This window comes from Pteropus medius, unplaced genomic scaffold (genome assembly GCF_902729225.1).
Source record: "Pteropus medius unplaced genomic scaffold, Ma_sr-lr_union100, whole genome shotgun sequence".
NCBI classification, from domain to species: domain Eukaryota; kingdom Metazoa; phylum Chordata; class Mammalia; order Chiroptera; family Pteropodidae; genus Pteropus; species Pteropus medius.
Genome location: NW_024349225.1, coordinates 13,304,510 through 13,328,901, shown reverse-complemented (window position 1 = coordinate 13,328,901; position 24,392 = coordinate 13,304,510). Strand labels below are relative to the sequence as shown.

The 24,392-nt window shown below is 46.8% G+C and overlaps 1 protein-coding gene across 3 annotated transcripts in view; it reads left to right on the top strand.

Moving 5' to 3' along the window:
- Positions 1–24,392, top strand: part of PRRX1 (paired related homeobox 1) — a 74,277-nt gene that overhangs the window by 40,868 nt on the left and 9,017 nt on the right. For all 3 annotated transcript variants that reach the window (XM_039881621.1, XM_039881623.1, XM_039881622.1), the window contains exons 2-3: positions 17,616–17,791; positions 21,666–21,847. In XM_039881621.1, coding sequence (XP_039737555.1) covers positions 17,616–17,791; positions 21,666–21,847 — 358 coding nt within the window. The remainder of the gene's footprint in view (positions 1–17,615; positions 17,792–21,665; positions 21,848–24,392) is intronic.

Genomic DNA, 24,392 nt, shown 5'->3' with positions numbered 1-24,392 from the left:
CGCATTCATATATATGGGTATATATACACGTACATTCACAAGTGTTCTGCCATATCATTAAAAAGCCCTTATGAAACATAACTTTTAATAACACACATTCCCCTCCTTGTCTTACTAACATTATAGCCAATGTCATAATTATCATTTACTGAATGCTATGTACCAAACCATATATAAGTGGTTTACATATGTTTATGTTATTTTATTTCATTCTCATGAAAGATGTTTGTATACTGAGACGAACATAGCCAATAAAACCAAAATATGGAAGAGACAAATAGTATTAATCTGTGAATCTCTGAGAGAAACTCCAGGATCATCTAAACTAATTTAACTGGCAACGAAGCGACGGTAACGCAATGACCTCACGCTTCTTTGGAAAGTGGAAGCTAAATAAGGATATGTATATTTCTTGATCTCTACTACCACTTACAGAAGTACTTGAAAATAATTTTTTAATTTTATTGTAATGTCTGGAAAACAAAGCATCTCTTTGTTTTTCCGTTCCTAAGGAACGAAGTCATTTAAAGATGAGTTAATGCCTCAGTGAAATGCAAAAAGGCCTCTTCCAGAAGACTTAGGCACCGCTCAGGGTTTGGGAGGGTGTGTTAGCATCACAGTGGTGGCCTTTTGCTTATTAAAAGTCACTGTTTTTCTGACCATTTAGCTTCTAAATGAAGCAGCTGAAAGAAATAACACCATATTATCTCTTTAGCTTTCAGAAATCAGTCTCGTGGTTTCCACTTTTATCGACAGAACACAGTCAGAGCGGAAGTGGAGAAACCTTGCTGCTGACTCGATGGGCCAGTGGTTTTTAAGCAATGACTTTCGCAGCCACCCCGGCTCTCTGCTGAAAGCGGGCTGGTCTACCAGCCTGGCTAGCCAGGGTGAAGGGAGAATGTGGAGAAGGGTCTCGAGGCTCTTAACTTTCTAATCCTCCCTTCAGAGAGGCCCTTGGGCCACCAAGACTGTTGTTGTGTTGACGGTCTGTAATCCTTTGTCAGAGTAATTGACGGTGAAGTCTGCACTTTTGCAGCTAATGATAAATAGGGCTTTTAAAGGTTGTAATTTCTTGTTTAACCAGTGCCAGTTGCAAATACTTCGTGCTGAGGAATAATTCCTCTGTGCCAAATAAAATACAGTGGAAGTCTGTGGGGCGGTTTTTCAGCTTATTGTTAGTCGCAGCTTGCCTGACAGAGCGCTTTCCATGCGGGAGATAAATGCTCGGCCGTCTGGCTGCCAGTTTTAGTACAGAAGGGACTTTTCTTGTGGAAAAAGCTTTCCTGTTTCTCCAGTAAACATTAATAAGGTTTTCTTTTTTTTGAAACTTTCCATTTTTATTCTGTTACAGAGCTCTTTCAGAGAGGTAAATGTTTGGCTCCTTGACATGAGAGCGAGTCTTTGAGATTTAAAAGTGTCTCGCTTCTTTCTGTCCCATTCTGGAGCTCTGGGTTTGCACAGAGCTCCTCCAGATAAAGGCCGAGAGGAGGCCTCTCGTCAGTTCGCAGAAAGCTGTGTCATGAGCAATAGGATTGGGGACAAGGGTCGAGAGGCGTCTGTCCACTCCAAAGGGAAGGTCACAGTAAAGAGGCAGGAGGATGGCCAGCAGGAGAGAAATAAGGGTTCCCGTGGGTCCTAAAGGGGACTGGCTTGCTTAGATTCAAATGGGATCACTGCCTTTAAAAAGGAAACAAAGTGACCCAAAAATATGGTGAGAAATACCCATTTCCCTCAAAGTACAAATGGATGCCTTTCGGGGTGGGGGGATTTGTATATACATAATTATATTTTAAATGTCCCAGTAGAGTTAATGATTTAAAATTATCCTAAGGTCATTTTTTTTTTTTTTGTCCTGATATTATGTTTTTGGAAATTTTCACTTTTTAATGAGTCAAGTTGCTAAAAGTGAGGCTTCTTAGGAGCCGGGGAGGGATGGGGAAGGTCAGGATGGAGCCTTCCAGAACCCCTAACAGAGGTGCACGGACTTTCTGGGTATGTATTTGGTCCATCTGGAGAGGCCTTCAGAGCGCCCCGATGTCGCAAAGCGATTGTACTTCTTCATGCCCTGAATTCGCACTTCGCGTCGTTAGTGACTTGGGTACACGTGTACTTCATAGATTGAAAGAAAGCCAAGCAGGAGACTTAAAAGCAGGCCAGACGAGGGAGACGGTGGGAGATGACGGACAGAGCGATCGGGAAGGGAGTTCACGAACCAGAGAAGCCTCGAGCATCCTGACCATTAGAAGTGGCAGCACGGGCCACACGATCAGCAGTGACCTGCCAGCTCCAGAAAGCATCGATGTTCATCTCCTGCCCCGCCAAAACCAAGCGCCGTGCAATTACCCATCTGAAAAGCCAGACTGCTCCCGTCACCCAATCCCCTGCCGAAAAAGTCTGTCCCCGACTCCCGCGCGCGAAAGGATGACGTCCCAGGGCCCGTGGAAGGGGCCGTGGCGGGCCGTCTGGCCTGCTTCGCCTCTCTCCCCAGCCCAGGGCTCCCAGATCACACCGCTCACCCGCCCCGCGTTCTTGAGATGTCTGCTTTTTCGAACCTCTAAAAATAGGCGACGACATGCTCCTTCGCGGGCCGTTGTCAGGAACAAATGAGGTGAAAATCCACCGTTAGAAATGGGTGGATTTCAACCACCCCATTCCATCCATCACTAACAGCCTTTTCCCCAGGCCAAAATGTTTATTTTGTTCTTTCAAAATCCCATGCAATTAGGTCCTCCTTTTCTGTGACTCTTTTGTCACGTGTTAAAATACGGCTGGTCCCTCGCTTGTGCCGCAGCTGTACAGTGTGTGCCCTCCATGATTTTGCTCAGCTCGTGTTTTGGAAGTTACTTGTTTATATACTCATTTTTCTCACCGAACGGTGAAGTTCTTGTGAAAGTGGAGGCCATTGACCTTTCGGACCCGCCAGCCAGTAGGTGTTCAATAAACATACGTTACATTCAGTGGAAAGAAAACACGAGACAGGAAATCTGAATTGATTCGTCCTTGCAACATAATTTGAATTCCATGTTTTAAAGGTTTGCGGAAGGCTTCGGCGTGAACTCAGTGTAATTTGTGGGCATCTGACTCTTCCATCTCAAGCCAAATGCTTTGCTTGCTTTGTTCAGGAATTGTACATTTGTCACATGGAGTTGAGTGTGTGTGTGTGTGAGAGAGAGAGAGAGAGAGAGAGAGAGTAGAGAAGAGAGAAGCTGGCCCACATTTCTGCCAACAAATGTAGTTTATATCACAAAAAGTTTAAAAAGAGAACTACCCAGCTTAACTTCTTAGCAGGGCCAACAGGTTCCTTATGCCAAGGTGCTTGCCCATGTTCATGTTCAAAGATAGCGAATTTTGATTTGTTTTCTTGTGTTTTCCATTGTTCAAGCACATGAGCACCCTCTGAAGGGTAAACAGTCGAATTTACATTTTGTTTTGATAACGCTTAAGACTGTAGGATGTGGCTCTTCCATAACTGGCAGTAGCAGAGTATTTCAAACAACTCAGGGCTCCCAGAAGGCTGAGCTTGTGGCAGTTTCGTGGTTTACGACGCTGACGGTAATGGACAGGTACTTGATCTGCACAGTTACCTTGACCCCGTTGGCCTCATGCATAATCAGATTTACCATCCTGAGAGAGTCTTATAACGAGTTAATCGGGAGAAAAATAGAAATGGCTTGCAGGCTGTACGTTTAATTCTCAACTTTTTGCCAAATCCAAGTCTCAGAAGCATTTCTCTGAACGAAACACATCTGATGAAAATCACGTGATTGCAACCCAATCACATCAAGAAGTTGGTCTATTCATCTATTTTAATTTCTGGCTTAAAATGATACCCAACACACTCTCACAAATTCCTATCCACTCCTTAAAAGTCTTTCCACTCTTTTTGTAACCTCTGCATTCTCTCAAGATCTCGAGTTTTATGAAAAGTAAGTATAGAGTGAAGTGTTTTGGAACTTGGGCTCTGTAGCCAAACTACCAGGAGTCAGGGTCAGCTACGTGCCCTTAGTCAGGCTGCTCAACCTCTCTCAGACTCAGTTTCTTCATCTGCAACACGGGCATAATGACAACGTGAGCCCTAGGGTAGTGAAATATGAAATAAACACCTAACCGTGGCTCCCGGCAAATAGTAAGTGCTCAGAAATTGTTTGTTTTATTAAGAAACAAACATTTATTAAGATATAATAAATATTTAATTAGGAAGTAAATATTAAGTGCTTACTTGGGAAATCATATCTACATAACGTCACATTCTATGAAAAATATGTAAGAAAGGTACAAAATACTGTCTCTGCCTTCACTGAGTTATGACATTACATAATAGTTGTATAATATCTTACTTATACATGTAGTGTTTTTAGAAAAGTCGTCTTATTTGTACCTCACAATTCTAGGAGACATTTAGGACTTTGTTGTTGTTGTTAGTTAAGAAACGAGCCTACGAAAGGTATGGAATTTGCTGAAACTGAGTGACAGCGACGGGCCTGGCATTCAGGCTGTCTTTTAGTCACTGTCACTTCTGATACACGGCAGTCTCCCTCTGAGTCGCTGTTGAGACTAAAATACATAGAAAACGAAGAAGACAATGTGACCGTGTATAACAATGTGCTGAATTCTCTAAGTCAAGCACTTGGTACAATTAGAGTTAAGGAAAGAGAATAATGTCATCTGGAGAAGTTGGGAAAAGTAAAATAAAAAAATTTAACTAGAGGTAAAAATAATGAACTCGCCCACTGATTTTTTAAAATTTTGAAATGTTACTAAACATCGATTTCCCTGTGTATTAAATTAGATAAATGTTGCTTTCCTTTGTTTTGCTAAACTGTATTGAATTACTAATACTTTTTGGGGGGTTAAAATTATCTTAAGTGCTCTTTCCTTATGCCATAAAGACATTTGGAATATAAATGAAATAGCATATGTGAGGTGTTTTATGATCTCTGGAAGAAAGGCGCCATAGAAATGCAACCTCTCAACCCTCAGAAGTTATGAACGCAATTACATTGTCTCTGGCTAATGGGATTCTCTTCCCTCCAACTGCACTGAGAATCAAGTGGGGAACATAGATTTCTAGTTCTTTCTCTGAGGTTCAAAAATCTCTAGGCTGTGGTTAACTTTTGGCTCGAGACCACAAAAAACACACTCCAAATATTCATCATGTCCAAAGGTTAAGTAGGGCTCACAAGATGTAACTGATTTATTGGCCATTGGTCACCGCAGTCATTCTGCAGGACCGTGTGCTAACGTGCCTTCTCAGCTGTCCTATATTCTTAAAAGGACCTGGAGAAGCAAGATGGACTTTGGAAGGCCAGTGGCATTCATCTCCCTGCCTCCTGTCCGGAGCTCCCACAGGGGATGCACTTAGAGAAACTCACCTTCGTCTTTGTTGAAACAAATGGTAGAGAGATTTACCCCCGCAGATCTGAAGCCTGTGCAGAATAGACTCGACACCAAACTGCTCTTAATCCTAAGTATTAGACCCTCTCTCTCTCGGTCTGGGGAATAAATTGTTTTTCTGGATGGTCTCCTTTTGGAAGAAGCATCAACTTGGACTCTGACTAACAGGCCTGGGTTCTGTTGTTGCTGGATCCTTGGTAACATTATTTTTCCAGCCCTGACAAGAAGCTGCTTTTCTAAGCAGGAACCCATAAAACTTACCTAGTGGCTTCGGTCTGGACTTTGAAATATGTACCACGAACGATTCCAAAGCCTTGCGTATTACTTGGGTCCTAGTGGGATGGTGTCGGAGCATAAACTCTCCGAGTTTAATGGAGAGCATCCTCAGGGATTCACCTTTAATGTACCCCCGCTCCTCTTTTGTTCGTTGGCTTTTTTTTTTTTTTTTTTTTGCCCCATTTCCTCCTCCGTGTCTGCATCGTGCAGCAATTCAGGGCCCCGCTGATATGGTACTTGGTTGTACTAACCAGCACGACTTGGCGATTGACTTTGCTGGAAACCTTGCACACGCGGCCTTGGTTTATTCAAATCTTAAACATATGAAATATCTATTTAAAATCCTTTTTGTGTGTGCTGTTTACAACTGAGTCCAGCTGGCACTGATATCACATGAGCCATTGTCTGAGAGCGCCTACCTAGAAACTACGAAGTCAGAGCGAGTTACCAGATACAGCCAGCAATAGACTGGGTGATGAGGATATAGTCGTAATGGGCTCTACAGGAAGCCCGAGCAAGTAAAACCTTCCCCAGTGCCACGGGGTGGTCTGCTCCTCTGTGGGCAAGTGGATCTGCTTCCAGTTACCATGTTTATAGCGCTGTTAAAGTTCAACCCAGGATTCTCTGAGCTGAGTCACACGTAAGCCCCACAGAGACACACATCCACGCCGCCCCCTACACACACACTTTATAAGAAACGAGTCTCCCATCTTTAAATGTTAGATTACCTTAAAGTTCCAGAACTCTATAAAATAGTTTTTCATGTTTGCTCTCTCTTCCATGGTTTGAAAATATTTCTATTTTCTTTAAAAATTGGCTAAAAGAAAATGGGCATCCATGCAATGTTGAAATAACCCTGATATACACAGAGGTTATCAGTAATGTTTTATGAAACATCTAGAACACTGCAGATTTGACCTCAGAAAAGTATAGCCATGAAATTACATAATATCTAGTTAATCCATTGTTAAATTCATGTCTTCCAAAATTAGAGATAATTAGTAAATAGATATATTATTTTTTACTATATCCCTCTTTGGGTACACAGATTTATTCATTGGTCAAATATCTGAAGAGGAATTCATCATTTAAAATCAGAAAGAGATACTAAAAACAGTCTAATACCATGCCCCATCTGACAGATCGACCAAGTTACATTCTTAAAATCACATTACCGGAAAAAACAACATGACTTTGTAGGGCCAGACAGGGTGAACACTCAGGTTGATTTCTAAGCCGCTGGAGTTTGTTTGTTTTTTTTCCCCTCCACCATTATATAAAGTTGTCTTTATGATAAAAGCCTATGAAAAAAACTTTTGTAAACAATGGATTGCCGAAAGTGTGGGAAAGGGCATAAAATCACTATCGTGTAAATCTGATCTGTGACCTATGACTAATTAGAGATAATCTTTGAGATAAAAAATGGGCTCTCTCAAGTCCAGACGTTAGCCGCACTGATATCACTTGGCGACCACCCAGGCTTAGTGGCCAGCCAGGCTAGTGCCCCGTTGGCCTTGGGGACAACTGGAACTGGTGCTGAAAGTAAGTCTCCAGGAAAGAAAACCATAATAACCCTTTAGCCAAGGAGACTCACTCCAACCTAACAGATCTGCAGCAGACAAAGAAGTTTCACGACGCTGTCAAGAGCGGCGTGACCACCAACTCTGGAAAACCCTAGTCTGGAAATAACCAAATAGAACAAAGGCAAGGACCCCAGCGGGGACTTCGACACACCTCTGAACAGCCAGAGGGGGCAGATTTCCTTGTAGGTAACTTCCTCTTTGATGGGATGAAAACGTTTGAAACTGCAGCTTACAACGTCCCCACGTTGGCCCAGTCAGTTAGCATACATGCACTTTCTAGAACCGATTTATGGCAAACATTATGTTTCTAAAATCTGATTTCCCAAGATCTCTTCTCCTACCTATACACCTGATCCGTATATGTTTTGTATGAGTCCCTGAGTTTGTAAAATCTTCCAGTGGATTCCTAACGTACTTCGTTTTAAAGGTGCTGACTTCCAGTAAATGAACCACATGGTTCGATCTTGCGCCATCTTAATCGGAATTACACAGGAACAGGGGAGGAGAGAGCTGGCAAAGGGAGCCCTATCGGTGGCTGGGGGATGATTCGGCACTGCGATTACACACTCGCTTGTTCTTTCTCCTGGTTCGACATACTCTTATCAAAGTTCTTTCTTGAAAGTAATTTTAAAAAGTTGGGAAAATTTTAAAATAGTGGACATCTGAGAAAAAAAATGCAAGATGGTGGAAGGAAGAATTCCTGTAATGGGATTGAAGGCATGTTGGGAACAGATGCCAAGGAAAAGAATGGTTTCGTTGGTGACTAAAAAGTCATTCTTCTTACCCTTGGTTAACGTTCCTCGTTACCATTCTCTTTTTAATCAACAAAACTTATTAAGTCTTTTCTCCATCCTGGCTTCCTCCTGTCATGAGTCGAGAAGTATGAATTCTTCTTGCCAACTTTCAGATGATGGGGAGTTGGAAGTGGTGGCTATGACATGAGTCACAGTGACACACAGATTACTCATAGGTTTCCACTCCATGCAGACAGACAGAATCACCTATTAACAAGGAGTTCAGCAACAGGGGACATGATTCAGTGGAACAACATTATTCCACATGGATTTTGGGGTGTTTTGCCACAACTTTTTTTCTCATACGACTCTTGTGCATCATCTTCCTTAGTAGTCACATATCCCTGGAGAGGAAATCGCCACATAATTAAGGTTTAGGTGTGGCCGACAGGCAATAACGTCCCTGTATGTTGGAGAATGAATTAACCAGGCTTTCGCCCAGCTCCTTTGCTGGTGAAATGGGAGAGAAGACACGGTGATTAGAAGAGAATACAACCTAAAGCATATATTTTTTGGAACAGAAATAACTGTACCAGATCACATCTGAAATGGTCAATAATTCCATATGCGTCATCATTATCAAAATCAAACAGCTACTTTGTGCTATTAAGATGAAAAGAGTTCTGTTCTACGTACATGTGCACCTGCCTTCAGGCTTACCTTCTGCTTGGGGAGATCATCACTGAGGCAAATTCACGCACAAAGAAAGTGCATGAAAGACCTGGATAGCACATGCTTCTGGAACTTGCATGCCTTAGAGAGACGGCAGTAGGTCTTTATAACAGGAACACTCGTGTGCCAAGACTTTACAGAAACGCACCCCCGAGTGTGAGTTGGCCACGGTGGGCACGATAGGCATTTTCACCAAGCACAGTTAACACACTCATTCAGCCATTCAAAGAAAGGCGCCCGAAGTGGGCCACGCCCTGACTCTAGATGCTGCTGGGGCAGCCCCGACACAGGACAGGAAAGGTGCCTGCCCTCATGACGCTCCTAGGACGTGTTGTTTGGCAAAGGGAGATGAGGTCAGGCAAGAACGCAAATGAAACACAAGGAAAATATGTTTTTGTCACCATCATCAGTAGCACAAGTAGAGAAGGGCAATGGAGTGACAAGTCACAGTACAGCTGAGAAAAGGGTGCTGAACTTCAAGGGTGACGAGAGAGAGAGGCTCCTGCTGACCACCACCCACTTCTGATCCACCACCCACTTCGATGTCTCCGTCCTCCTCCCTCGCCCGCGGCTGTTCTGATGGCCACCATGTGTACTGGAATATGTTTACTCCGTTGTTTCTTTGCTTTTCCAGTGCATGCGTAATTAGACTCCAGTTCTCATCCGACATATTATCTAGACGGAGGTTTTCTGGAGCAAAGACCAAAACAAAACAAAGCACAACTGAAAACATAGCAACCAAAGGACATGATTCAGTCACTGCCTTAAACAAGTTCATTATTGAGAGTTTTCTACTGGGCTAGATACTGAAAACATAAAAACAAACCTAAAAACCCAGGATGCTAGATTTTAGTCACCCAGCCTGACCTGTCATTTTTGCTAGTCTGGGCCCTGCGACCTAACAGCACACAGATCTGGCCGGTCATCCTTCCGAAGGAGGAGCTGAGCCTCCCGATTGCCAATCCAAGATCCTTTCCACAATTGCCCCATGACAGAATTTAGAGCAAAATATAAGGAAATGTGTATACCTAGTTGTTACAGGTTTAAGAACCTGTACTGTTTCTGTCTTAAAGCAAACCGTTTTACAGACGAGAAAGTTGAAACACAGAGGCGTTAGTGTGATATAGCCCTCAAAAAATGGCCAGCTTTAAACCACAGTTTGGCTTTTCTTATTCTTGAAAGAGAATTTTAATTTCCTTTCGCTTAAACATTATTTAAAAATACCAAGCTTCGTGCGTTGACTGTTTTAGCATACTTCTGTCTTCGTATTAGTTTGATGTCCAAGCAAGACCAGCACACAGCCTGACGGGTTTCGATTTCCCTGTCCGCCCTCCTCATCTGCTCTGCTCACGGGTACAGAATCGCCCTTGGCTCGACCTCTTATTGTGATGAAAAGCTAATTTTCTGTTCCCTGTGGCTTTCTCTGCTATAGGCCTCTTGTCTTTTTAACTTGAGATGAAAAAGTGTAAGGAAGTACAAGTCATGCTTCTATACTCCAGTGTTCGAATGCCTCCTAATTGTCTTTTTTTTTTTTTTTTCAAGTAACAGAGCCTTTGTCCATCACCACTGTCCTTCCAAGAGCTGGGCTTAGTCACTAGTTCTGTGCACCAACTTCGCTGCTATCTGCTTTCAGTTCTGTGGTTTTTTAAAAAATCTTTTTTTAATCAGATTTTTCTTTAAAACATTAAAATTTATGACCAAAAAAAAAAAAATGAATCATTAAAAAAAATGACTCATGGTGGTTGCCTCCCATGAAGACACCGGTTTTGATGGCTAATGTCAAGACTGATGATGTACTTCACAAAACGACGACAGCCTCACTACAAAGGAGGGCCAGAAGAAGGCAGAGCGCGGGGCTCATCCAGCTCTGTTTGTAATCTCTGTCAAATGCCAGGCCCTCCGAGGGGACGGCGCACCTGGAATGTGGCAAGTTCAGGAAGCTTTCACAAGCTCGGTCAGAATGCGCCCCTTCCCCAGAACTTGGCCTTCCCAGATCTCCTTCTGTCCCTTTGGAATTTACCAACATTTAGGGAAAAAAGTCACTGAATAAATAAATGTTGGGTAATATGACCCAACTTTTGTGTTTGTAGACATGTGGCAACCAAATTAGTCGACCCAAGGCAAACGGGCTGAGAAATCGTTGAATTTTCATAGCCTGGCCTTCTTCTTTTTTCTTTTTTTTTTTTTTTAAAACAAATTTCCAATGAGATTACTTGTTAAGAGTATCAATTGCTTATCTGTTTTCGAGTGCTAGAATCTGTCTGCTTTCTGAATGTTTCTTTTCAAAATGTGGATTTAAAAGGGAAAATTGGCTTGTTAGAAAGCAAGGAATTGACTAGCAGCAGAAAATTGTCCCAAATGGGGCTTTTTGGACAAACTTCTACGCGTGATTTCCACGTGCAATTCAGAGTCTACAGTTCTTGTTGAATTTTAATTTTATTTATTTTTCAAGCTCCCTAGATCTCAGTTATGCTCGCCATCAAAACTAAGTCAGAGTTGAGTGATTTTCTTCCTTTCTCCCAAGTTACTCCGGGATAGAAATTTTACTAAAGAGTTAAATATCACACAATCAGTAAACAGGAAAAAAAAAAAAGAACAACAGGAAAACAGCAATGGATGTCACTAGTCCGTGTCCAAGGAGAAACTGCATCAGCAGTGGTAGCCGTGAAAGCCACCAGTTACCAAACGCCTACTGTGTGCCAGACTGTCTGCCTGCTATGTCGTCAGTACATTTTCAAATGACCCTGGGAAGTAGGTATTTGATTGTTTCAAAAACAGTCTCTGGAAAACGAAGTGTCTTATCCAGTGCCGCGGACCTAGAAAGTGGCAGGGTCTGTAGGAGAACACAGGTGGTTCTGATTGCCAGGCCACTGAACTTTCTACTCCGTGCCCCGCCCCCCAGCTATAATTTAGTTGGGTCAGATTAAACCATTCTCATTTTCCACATTTTTGCCATCTAGAAATGAATGGAAAAAAAAAAAAGATTAAATAAGCGATCCATCCGTAGAGACATTGGGAGTAGGTTACATACCTAAAGCCAGCATTTTATGTCTTTATCAGAAAGAAGGTATTTTCCATTCAGTGACTAAATTCCTATCGTGATCATCGCAATATAGGAAGATTCTCTGTATGATTATTAATTTGCATTTGCTGAGCACTGATAAGAACCTCAATTAAACACAAACACAAACTTTGTACTCTGAAGTTACAGTCTCAAAGAGACTCGGAGTCACAAGAAAAACGCCAGCACGGGGAAAATGTCGTCGTAGCCCGGGAGAAAGCCAGGGCCCCGGTACAGGCTGTATGACAGGCTTGCTTTCCGTTGGGCATCCTGGGGCTTCTGATCACTCTCGGGAAAATGTCCTGAGAGAGTTTAAGCAGCTAAGGTGACATGGATCGCGTTAACACTTGTAGTTCCATAGAATGTGTTGGCCCTAGAGAGGGGAATGGACAGATGTGAGCTGAGGCCAAACGCAGTGCCAGGTGCTGTACGACACCTTATCTGATGCCTTCAGCGTTTCCTGATTCGGGGTGGGCTGGCTACCCCTACACGGAGAGAGCTAAACTCTGAGCCGCACCCACATAAACCCGCTGCGCTTGAGCCAGAGCCGCCGACTCATCTTTTTGGTCGAAACCACTCAGAATACTGTTCTTTCACACTTTTTCGAGCATTTTATTCTCCAAAGAACCCATGTCCCCCAAATTACATTTAAAGTGTTTTAATATTATTTTCTAAGGTTTAGGACTGACATTCTACTAACAACAAACCATGTAAAGGAAGAAAATATGCACGTCAAAGACTGCCACGTGAAGTTCAGGGTCCGGCAGTGTCAGGTGACCTCGTGCCCTGGACTGGACAGCAGCCCCGCAGCTGGGCACGTGTGCTGGCAGAGGCCGGTCCCTCTTGAAAGTCACTGGGATTCGGTGGGGGACAGTACCAAGGGAAGGTGTAGACGTGCCGCCAATGGGTTTGGTCACTGCGAGGTGCTAAGCACGCTCCACACCGCAACGGTCACCGGTTAGGTGACCCACGTGCCACTTCTCGGGGTCCGTATTTAAAGGATGTTGTCCTAATTGCGACTGGAGCTTAGCGTAGCCGGAGAAACTGGAGGGGACACCACAGCTCCACCTCACTGCTTTTCATAGGCCCCACAGGAAAAGCCAACCCGTTCTTAGTGGCTTTTTGCAATTACGCCTCCCTCCAATTTCCCAGGGTCACAGGGCCCGGACCGCACGAATCCCACTAACGTAAGTGGCTGTTGTGCAACCAAAGCCCCTTAGAAAACATTCTTGCCCGCCCATAAAATGCTCCTCAGACCCGCTTGCCTGCCATGTTCTCCACCAAAGGGCAGATGACGCGCTTTGATGTGGCGGCCGGTTTCTGCTACCGAAGCTGGCGTTTTACCTTCTTGCATCAGATTCCTTCCCAAAATGATGTGATGCAGGCAGGCGAGACACGTTTTCCTGCAGATTGGATGCCTAAAAATACGCTTTCACCGTACCTTTAAATTACACTTGGCGGCCCGACCTGGACTCTCCCAGGCTCCTCGCACAGGACAGCGAGCAGAGGGCCGGGGCCTCTGTGAGCGGCCGTGGCCGCGGCTCGCCGCCTGGCCCTCCGCCTAGAGGATGGCGCTTCACGCTGTCCTCTCCACTCTCCCTCTGTGCAAGTTCGACGGCCACACGGGGAGTCCTGAGTGAATCTCATGCCAGAGCCAAGGACAGAGCTCGTGTTCTCTTTAACTTGACTTTGAACGCACCGGGGCGCCCTTCCTAGGACCCGGGGCTTCCTTTCCTGAGGAAGAGCTCTGTACGTACTGTAGCATCCTGATCCGCTGAAGAGCATCTCTTTCTCAGGCGTGTTCCTAGTCGCTTAAATCAGTCCCTTATCTTGGAGCTGCTTTTCTAGTAAGGAATAAAAATGAAGGACTATAATCCCTGCATGGGCAAAGGGATCCGATCCACCTCACAGGGTCAAAACATTTACACAGAAAGAACCGAATTATAGGTTTTAAAAAGTATTTGATTATGTGCTAAAATATATGTAGGAATTTAGAGAAAGGAGAGAGAACTATGGATTGGAGTTTTGAGCAAAGTTTTGTAGAGAACGTAAGATTCGAGATAGATGTGTCATAGGATATAGAGATTTTCGAACTGGGTCTGAAAATTAAAGAACACGAAATGCCAGCATGGATGCGAGGAGAAGATGGGATATGGGGGTGCGCATCTGTGCTGAGACAACCCCGACCATATTTAATGGATGAAGCAAGGCCGTATGGAGGGCATTGGAGAGGAAAAATCAAGAGTACTGGATGGAAGTAGATATTTTAGATGAGAACGGTTACATTTTTTAATGGCTCTTCTGGTAGGAATGACAACACGTGACACACACGGACCTTCTTTTTCGACCCTCTTTATGTAGCAAGGATGGAAAAACTTGTCTTTCTCATAAAAAATTTTTTCAGAGTAGTGTTTTCTTTTTTTTTTCTTTCTTTTTAAAATTTATTTGTATCTCTTAGGCACAGCATGTATACTGTCACCTGCCCTCGAGCGTGCAGCGGAGTTAGCATTCCTGGCTCCATCACAGCTTGCACTGTGCTTTGGGGCTCGTCACTTCATTCTCCTAGGCTCCATTCACCTCATCTGTCAAACGGAACTAGACAATTTCTCTGGTTTCATTTGGTGCTAACATTTTACGATTCATGATTCCAAGTGAAAATACACCTGTCGATAATAAGGCCATTTTGCTTTTTTTTTTTATTAGAAAGCGTGTCGATAACTTCATACTAGTAATTTGCTCAGCCATGCACAGCACACGCAAACACAATCATCCATAAAGTCCACAAACCCCTTGGATTGGAAACGTTACGATTTTGACAAGGATGCACGGATGTCCCCCGTGGTTATTCCGCAGCGTGGGGGCATCCGACCCACTTCGGGGTTCGGCACGAGGTGCTTCCTGACGCCCAGCTGGGTGCCAGTAACCTTGGATGGCGTGTTTCAGAAGCAATCTTCATGGTAGCCGTTTTCACAAGAAAGATGATCTTCTGACGATGATCAACATACACTGCTTTCTCTCCCGTGCGGAGTCCAGACTCTGATAAAGAGCTGCTCACAGCTCCTTCAGACCACCCCTAACCCCCGCCCATTTGTAATTCTCTGCAGTGTTGACGTTTTCTCTCACGCTGTGGAGAGGCCGCACTGGGTCCTGTTTGTGGGTGTCCATGGGGGAAAACGGGAAGCTCACACTTCGTGATCCATGAGCAAAGACAGACGAGCCGGGCTGCCACTCAAGCTGCCTCTGTTGGCCCCTCACTGTCTCTTTCTGTTACACTCACACTCTGAAGGACATTTGCCAGACGCAGGCTCCTTGGACCCCTGTCATTCGTGTGTCTTTTCTCACCTTCAGCGTGATCTGGCCTGGGGTTTTCCTTTGTTAAAAACAACGAGAACGTTCACCGAGAAACTTGTTTCAGGTCATCGTAGCTATTTATCTCTGTCATAAACTCTAATTCTCCATTTCCCCGATTTCCTCGTCACGGCCGTTGGTGGTTTGTGGTGGACGGTCAGTCAGTGGGCTCCGAGCAAACGGTGGAAGGTTTCAAAGGGAGTCTGTTGTAGCAGGTTGTAGAATTAAGAACGAAACATAAGATTTTCTTATTCTCAATCACAGTTTGGCGGTACAAGAGGAAACGGGCTCACAGAACAGCGTAAAGGCCTTAGATTTGTGGTTATACCTGAGAAAGCTCTTTCTTCTGAGAGAAGAAAACACATCTTAATAAGTGACTGGCTTAATAAGTGATTTCCCTTACGTGATTAAAAACAATAGCCGACGGTCTGTCTCGCTGGTCTCCACCTGCGGTGGGTATGCAAGCAAAGGACTTTTTGCAGACTTCTGTGTAATGCGAGCGTGAAATGCAGGGTTTGGCGCCATCGCAAAGGCCTGGATGACCGAGACAGACCTGGACTGCAAGACATACAGAACTGCAGACAAAGAAATGTAGGAAGGGCAATGGGCACACCAGGAACGCCTCCAAATATTCCATAGGAGGAAGAATACAAGTTCAAGGCAGCCGCCCGACAGTGTTTGGTCCTAGGTGTTTGAATTCTAGTGCTGATGTCGTTGTAGACGGATTTAGCTAATACCTAAATAGTGGTATAATCGGAGTGTTGGTTGGAATATTCCAGGCCTCGAGAGGCTGCAGATTAAATGGACTCTATTCTCAAGGTGCCACTGCTATTGGGAGTGTCCCCACAGTGGCTTCGAGGCAGAATTCCTTGCTAGGGTACCATCAAGCCGGGGAGGTGGCCGGCCGTGACCAACCGTGAAGCCGAGAGAATGGTTGAGAGCACGTGGGATTTTTTTCTACAGAAACAGTTTTTAAAGAGAAGTGCCCCATTTTCCCAGGAAACAAATTCAACAAGCACTTAATATATCTGGGTGCTTGCAATGTCCAGAGGAAACGCGCCATCTCTGTCCTCAGCTCCAAGGGCGTTCCTGGAGAGGCGGCTGTCATCACGAAGGGGTCTCTGCTCATAGAGACTCTGCGGCCTGGGTGTTTAGGCACCGAGGGGGCCCGGTGAGGCGCCCCTGGATTTAAGCTGCCCTTCGAATCCTCTCCCAAATCTTGGGCAGACCTTCGATTTGTCGTAAGAATAGTAGCAAGCGTCACTGTCCTTAGGACGCCGTGACTCGTGCGAGCGGTTTCCTTGGGTGTGTTGGGCGCAGAGGCGAGCAGACCTCACATGCTAGGGAAGTGGCCGACGGCGACTTTCTCTCTAACGTGGAGGGAGCGGCCAAGCTCTCCCTTCTCTCCATCCTCCCTCATGTCTTCTTTCGGGCCGCGTCTCTCTGGGGAGCGCTACTGGAAGTGTGAGCCCAGTTCGTGAGGCTGGGCACGTGACTCGGGCCTCAGCCGCTCGGCGTGTCCATCTCTGTGCCCTGCACAGGCTCTGCAGTGGCTTTGGCCTCAGGGTGGTGGCTCGGCGGCGGTGTCAGCCCCGCTGGTATCCCGCTCAGCTTCATGCGTCCGTCATGCCCGCCCGGGCGAGTCGGGGTGCCGGTCAGGACTGCACCTCTGTCTGACTGCCATGGGCAGGCTGGGGGACCAGCTGGCCGAGGTGCTTCTGGGGGGCTCAGAGAAAACCACGGAGGGAACCTGACAGGTGAAGACATGGCATCTCCAGAGGTCCCCAACATCTTAGGGCCCGGGGACTCAATTTTGGGGTGAAATTGTTTCAGAGATCCTTCCGTTCTGTTCCCTGCTCTTGAGGTCTCACAGTGTGACAGGGAGAGGCCCGGGCCACCACCGGCTGAGGGTGATGGGGCTGCAGCACTCATCCCGGTCTAGGCTGAGGCCCCGAAGCCTGCCTCAGTGACAGCATGGGTCGTGGGCAGGTGCAGGCGGGAATTGCTGGCTGTTGCCAGGGGAACGCACGATGAAACAGGAACCGCTCTCATCCGCCTGAACGGGTTTTCCCTCTGTGCTGCTGCATTTGTGTTTAGGAACCAGGGGATGCTCGTTCTCCTGGGATTACGAAACTATGTGAACGAACATAATATTGTCAAGGACAAATAAGGTCCAAAGCAACCTGCTCCTCTTCCCCGTCTCTGGGGAAGCAGTGTCCTAGCGTCCTTGACAAAGCAGGCTTCAAACAGCACGCGAGACATGTCCCTCCGACAGCTCAGGTCTGGTCCCAGATTTCGAAGCCACAGCCAGGCATGGGAGCTGCCGGGGTCCTCGGCCTGGGGACTTGCGAGCGCCCGAGCCACGCCCGCAGGTAGCGAGCGGCGTCTGGCTCCGGTGGCTCGATCCGGATGGGAGCACAGGAGGCGAGAGCTGGCTGTCGGCACCCAGCAACGCTGGCACCTGATCGGCCGCGTCTTCTCTTCCAGATGACCAGCTGAGCTCGGAGGAGAAGAAGAAGAGGAAGCAGCGGCGGAACCGGACGACCTTCAACAGCGGCCAGCTGCAGGCGCTGGAGCGCGTGTTCGAGCGGACCCACTACCCCGACGCCTTCGTGCGCGAGGACCTGGCCCGCCGGGTGAACCTCACCGAGGCCAGAGTGCAGGTAACCGCGGCCACCCCCCTCGGGGACACGCGCCTCCGACGACCAAACGCGAGTCGTGGGTTTCCAGCTGGAGCGGGCACCAGTAAGGATCATAGGCGGGCAGCACGAGGACAGAGCCAGCTTCTAGCTGCATTTCTTGGGGCAGCAGAGTGTTTTTTAAATGAAATCGAGTGCCCTTCGGTGGGGCAGGCTTTGCCTGGCGCGGTCCCGCCCGCCTCGGGTCTGCCGGCCTCCGTCCAGCTCTGCGCTGGACTCCGCGCCCCTAGATTCCACTCTGAGTTTCAGGGCGGCCAAAGAGATGAACTCTCTGATCCCCGGCCCAGTGTCCCGCCCTGACCTTCAAGAAACGCGTTATAAACACACACAGTCATGGACACTGGCGGGCGGGGGAAGCGAACCCACGAGACCTTGCCCTCAGGGACGGTGTGAGAGCACGTGCACGTGGACGGTTCTGAGCTTTACGTGAAGAAGGGTCGGACATGGCACACGAGGGAAAGAGAGGACAGCGGTTCTTGGCAGCGTTGATGGCACGGCACGTCAACTGCCAGAAATAATCCCACCCGAGATTAGTGCTGACGACGATGATGACATGACTCCCAGCACTTGGGCCCTGATGTGCCAAGTCTCGTTCTGAGTTCTCCATGGAAACAAGTCCGTTTAATCCTCACGCTGACTCGGTGAGGTGGCCAGTGTCCTTCATCCTGCGGATGAGGAAGCTGAGGCACAGAGCAGTTAGAGTATTTTGCCCGAGCTCAGACAGCTAGGACGTGGCCGAACTAGGATTTGAACGCAGACCCGCACTCCCAGAATTCCTGCTTTTAAGTACCGCAGGAGACTGAATAAATGAGGGTCCTGGCTAGATGCTTTTTCCAGTAGCGTTTGCTGTCTCTGCTGCTGAGTCACCATCTTTCTGTCTTCCACGGTGTTCGGATAAGGGGAGCAGGCCAAATCTGTCTAGCTTTCCTGGAGAAATTATTGTTGGCACTTTTGCGTTCAGTCTGGGCTGGAAGGACTTCTTTCTGCCAATAGTGAGGCTCCAGCCCTCCAGGGACCCGAGCGACTCCAGGGGCTCTGAGGTGGCAGCTCTGTGCCACGGAGCACCGTCCGCTGGAGGGGCGCTTGCTGAGCTGAGAGAGAGGGTCCTGGAGGTCCCTCGGCGGAAGAGAAAGTGAGCCAGGGCTTTCCCCATGGGAAGCTAGGACCTCAGCTAGAAGCATTCGCCAGGGGGAAAAACATGTCGGTGACATAGGGGGAAGGTGCCTGGGCGCCGTGTGACGCCGAGGACAGGTTAGGAGCAGGCACGAGCGAGGCGTGCTCACTGCCGCCTGGCAGTCCCTCACTCAGGTGGGAGTGGCCACAGGGACAATGCTCCGCGGTTGGCTTTGCCACGTCCCCTCCCCTGTGCCCCTCGCCACAGCTCTCCAAACGCCTGTTTCTATTCCAAAGCCCCTTCTTTTCCCCTTTCAAACCCCCATGTCTTTTATGCCCCAGGCTCGGCCTGCAGCTCTGTAAGGAATAACTTTAGACCAATCACCATGGTACCTGAAAGTGTCACTTGCTGTGGTGATCTGAATTTTAAACAAGGAACCCTGGACAGGGCAATGTTGGAAATGGAAAAAAAAAAAAAAAGCGAAAGAACAGTTTTTGGGTTGGGGCTATTTTGGCCTGACCACAACAATTAAATGTGTCTCTCATATGCTGAAACCCCTTTACCTTCCTCCCCCCGCCCGCCATGGGCTAACGGCTTCCAGTCTGAGCGTGTCCGGTGCGAGCACTCTCTCCACGACCCACCCCCTTCCAGCTCTGGCCTTCAGTACACGCAGGGCGTTTATCACAACACGACACGTATCGTGTTGAGTCGGACGCGGGCCAGCTTCCCCGATTAGACGGCGACGTCCTCTTGGATGAAAGCCGTATCTCATCATCTTTGTACAATTCACCTTTTCCCTCTACTTTTCCTTCCTTCAAACACTTAGCAACCGCCTATTATGCTCTTGGAACCGAGTTTGGTTTTCTGGGAATAGATAAGACACTGGCCCTCCCTTAAGGATGGAGGACAGAGAAGACAGATGTGCATGTCACAGTGTCATGATCTAGTAAGATAATTCCTACACTAAAGAAATGGTCAAGAATTAGCAACTAAAAAAAATCCACAAAACAGAACAAAACAAATATTAGTGACAGACCAGAGGGAGGAACGATCAAATCTGCTTGGAGACGAGAGAGGTGACACACGTGCCAAGCAGCCCAGCTGTGCCGACTCTCTGGACAACCCTGTGAGGAGGTATGACTCTCTCCATTTGATTGGGAGACAAAGGATCAGAGAAATTAAACTACGATCCCAGGACAAATCTTTAAAGTGGTGTAGCCAGTATTTTCATCCGACTCCGTTAGATTTTAAGGTCATGTTCTTTCCATGACAACGTTTCATAAAAGAGGCGATGTTAAAGTCAAATCGTGAAAAGCATGTCTTTTGACAGTTGGACGAAGGGAAGGATTGTCACAGGCGGAGGGACACACTCGGCGTGAATGTACGTAGGTGTGAAATCACCGAATCCGTCAGGAGTCTTAAGGCCGGGGTGGCAGGCCAGTGCACGAGGTCCGAGTGACTCAGGCTGTGGCCGGGTTAGTGGACAAAGGGCTCAGCCCTGAACAGCCTTCGTTCTGTTCTCAGACATTTCGATCGTCCTCTCTGGGTAATGGGGACCCAATGGGTAGTCGATAGCAGGGCACCACCGTGATTACGTCTGCATTAAATCGATAACTCCCATAGCAACGAGAAGGGCACACTAGAAACAAGTGAGCTGGGAGGCTGCAAAGCCAGGCAGACGGTGTCCAGACTCGGCCTCCTGACGTCCAGCCCGGCCTCCCACGGCCACCAGTCTGTGGCATCGGCTGTGAATGTTGCCCCCCGGAGCTGTCCCACTCTGTGCCACAGAATTCCTTTCTCTCACGCCTTGTCGGGCGTTTCTAGAATCACACCCAGCTCTTGCTTTGCAGCATTTCAAATATGCATGCCTGTCTTCTTCAAATAGTGTGCGAGCTGCTTTCAAACGGAGAGTAAGTCCCATCTCTCTGTCCCCAGCATTTAGCACAGAGTCTGCAACACAGTGGGTGCTCCATAAAGATTTCTTGAAAGAAAGAATGAATGAATAAAATCCACGACCATCCGGAAGAGCTGTAGCATTAGGAGTCAGACGTCCTTGAGCTCAAAAAATCAGCCATTTATTATTTGTGTGAACTTCAGCAGATTCCTTAATCTCATTGACCCTGTTTCCTCAACTCTGAAATAGAAATAATAAAACCTAATATATGGACTTGTTACGACAACTAGAAATAATGCACGTATGTGCTCGTGGAAGGCCCGAGCCCCCGCAGCGCTTAATGCGTGGTGGGCGTATTCTTAGCTGTAGCAGGTGATGCTGTCGGCAGTGCCCGTATCCCTCAAACCCCACAATCGAATGCACCCCATTCCACTTCCAAACTTCATTTCCATTTCACACACGTCTCTCTCGGCCTTCGGGAGGCTGGCCTGTGCTCAGCAGGCCAGAAGTGCTGGAAGGTTAATCCACACTGGCGAGGACAGGCCAGCGTGTGACCTGTCAGCTGCCCCACAGTTAGTCCTGCCGCCCCGTGGAGCTGGTCACCCCAGGGGACCTGCCTTCACGGCACACTCCTCAGCGCTTGCCCGTCTTCTCCGTCCTTCCCTCCCCACCCTGGGCTCCTTCAAGCCTCGCTGTAGGGTCTACTTTGGGGACCCCACCTCCCCTGCATCTCCCGTGGGAAGGCGTTACTCAGGGAGACCGCCCGGGACTTGGCCCACGTGACCTCCTCTCCCTCTTCACGCCCTTCTCTCCCCCCGACCGTCTTCCAGGTGTGGTTTCAGAACCGAAGAGCCAAATTCCGCAGGAACGAGAGAGCCATGCTGGCCAATAAGAACGCTTCCCTCCTCAAATCCTACTCAGGAGACGTGACTGCCGTGGAGCAGCCCATTGTACCCCGCCCTGCTCCGAGGCCCACCGACTATCTGTCCTGGGGCACGGCCTCTCCGTACAGGTGAATGACCGGCCCACTCCCCCTTGCTCCGCTTCCGCGTGTTCCTCAGCCGTCGGCCACGTCCACAGCTGCTTGTGCAGCTGGCTGACACTTCTCACTGGGTTAACCTCTTCAGAGACATTCAACTTGCTGACGCCTCCAGATTTCCACGGGAGATTACTAGTGGCCCCAGGAGCAGGGTCTGGGGCAGAAGAGAGAGGGGCGGGCCAACAGCAATCTCTTCTTGGACTCAGGAACTGTCGCAAAGGTTTCCAAGATGGGGGGAAAATCTAAAAAAGATGGTTAAGCCACGCTCAGAGCCCCTCTTGCACCCATTCTGGAATGAAACTTTACTCCATTTCCAAATTTAAGATAGATTGGTTTTATCGTGCTCAAGTGGTAATTTAATTTGTAAGGCTCTAAGTGTAGGTCCAAAGGCAAACTTCATAGGAAAACTGATTTTGAATTAGGAAGGAAGGAAGGCAGGAAGGAAGGAAGGCAGGAAGGAAGGAAGGAAGGAAGGAAGGAAGGATGAAGGAAGGAAGGAAGGAAGGAAGGAAGGATGTAAAAGGAAGAAAGGAGTTGAAGGAAGGAAGGAAGGAAGGAAGGAAGAATGAAGGAAGGAAGGAAGGAAGGAAGGAAGAAGAAAAGGAAGGCTGTGAAGGAAGGAAGGAAGGAAGGAAGGAATTTGTGGCTGAAGAAGGAAGGAAGGAAATAGGAAGGAAGGAAAGGAAAGGAGAGAGACAGAGACAGACAGAGAAGGAAAGAAAATCCAAGATCGTTCAGCTCAGTTTCATGGCCATAGCTCTTTGTTTAGTAGGTGGGGTTGTCTTATGATCCAAAATGCCTTCCTATTCTGTTGCCGATTCTTACCTACTTATCTGAAGTTCTTTGGGGGTCAGTTTGTTTGTGCGGGGTTTTTTAAGTATAAACACAATGTATAATTTACACTAAACTTTTCTATTAAAAAGGTAAACAATTTTAAAGAAGCAAATAACAGAGTACTATTTCAGTGTCTCGGAGGGGCTTTGAACCTCCATTTATTATGCTGTTTGGAAGCTACAGGCGAGCGCCAGAGGGGAGCTGGGACACACGTGCCAAAGGCATCGTCGTCAGTCTGAAGTGCCTTTATTTGAACCTGAACCTGAGCGCACTCAGAAACCAGATCCAGGTTCTGTGTTCTCGCCAGCTGACAGCAGCGGAGGAGGAACTATTGATAAATGCATTTATTATGCTCTGGTTACCTTTTAATCGTTAAGGTTAACTAACTGTTTAAGGAGACGTTGTAATTATAGGAGATTATCCCCCAGTTGAAGCCAACTCCCGATGTGATTTTTCAAATACTTTTCAAAAGTCGATCGCTCTAATCAAAGCAAAAGGCCTCGCCTAAATGTTCTGTCTGTTCTCAGTCAGTTCCTTGAAAGACAGCACCATAAATGCATTTGGAAGTCTCTTTTAAAGCCCCCACTGTGAAATTAGCCTGAATTACTCCAGCCTCCGGACATAGAGCCGCCATGCATAAGAAATCGAGATTCCTTTTTGCTCTAGACATGGTATGCCTTGCTGATTTCAAAAGATGAGTCATATCTGTATGTCCTATTTAAGACTTAGACTTCTCTCCCATAGAATTCTCTCCCGTAGAAAAAGACATTTTGAAGACCACTGCGAAGTCACGTACTTTTTACCATTTTAAATACGTGGAAGACCGCTTTGTTTTCTGATAGAGAGCGACAGCTCATAGACTCAGTAAATGGCTTGTGACATGGATGTGGTCCCAAGCTCGATGTTTCAAGGTCTCCGGCTCGACTCTGGTCACAACCAGGAAGTATTGCTCCCTTTTCTGCCTGGGTCACAGGTAGGAGCTTTTCACACCAGCTCTAAATAATCCAGGTGACTGTCAACTGGTCCCTACCAGTGAGAGGCTGAGGCAGTGTACTGCAGGAGTGGGGACAGAATCCTTCCTGAATTTATATTGGGTTAGGTGACCTGCACCTCCGCAGAAGCTCACAGCCCAGTGCCTGCATCCTGTATATTCCGTATGTGGGCATCTCACTGTAATTATTAATATGCAATTTATGCGTGCCTTTGGAGGGGAAATGTCCTATTTTAATTTGAAAGATTATGTAGCAATCCTAGATACGTTTTTTAAAAAAAAAACGCTCATAACTCCACCATCTTGACGTAACTAGTTTGTCTCAGCAATCGGAGTTCCACGTTTTATATAGTGTAGGCCTAGTGTACATATTATTTTGTATTCTGTTCTTTTCACTTAAAATTATATAACCCAGTACTTTTTACTTGTTTCATGGTATACTTTTATATCATTTCTCTCTTGGAAACAGAGTTTGTAAAAAAATAATTAAAAAATTCATAGAATCTGATGGTTCATATTCTGTATGAAGAATAAGTTAATCTCCAGATAGAAGTAGAAAAGTGATGGTTTAAAGCAGTAATTTAATCACTACTAATGTTTTTGACCCATGTTGATTACCAAGTGTTAATAGTTTTGACTAATTTTGAAAAGCGGCAAAAAACTATTCTGTTACTTGGAGATTTTTCTGCTACG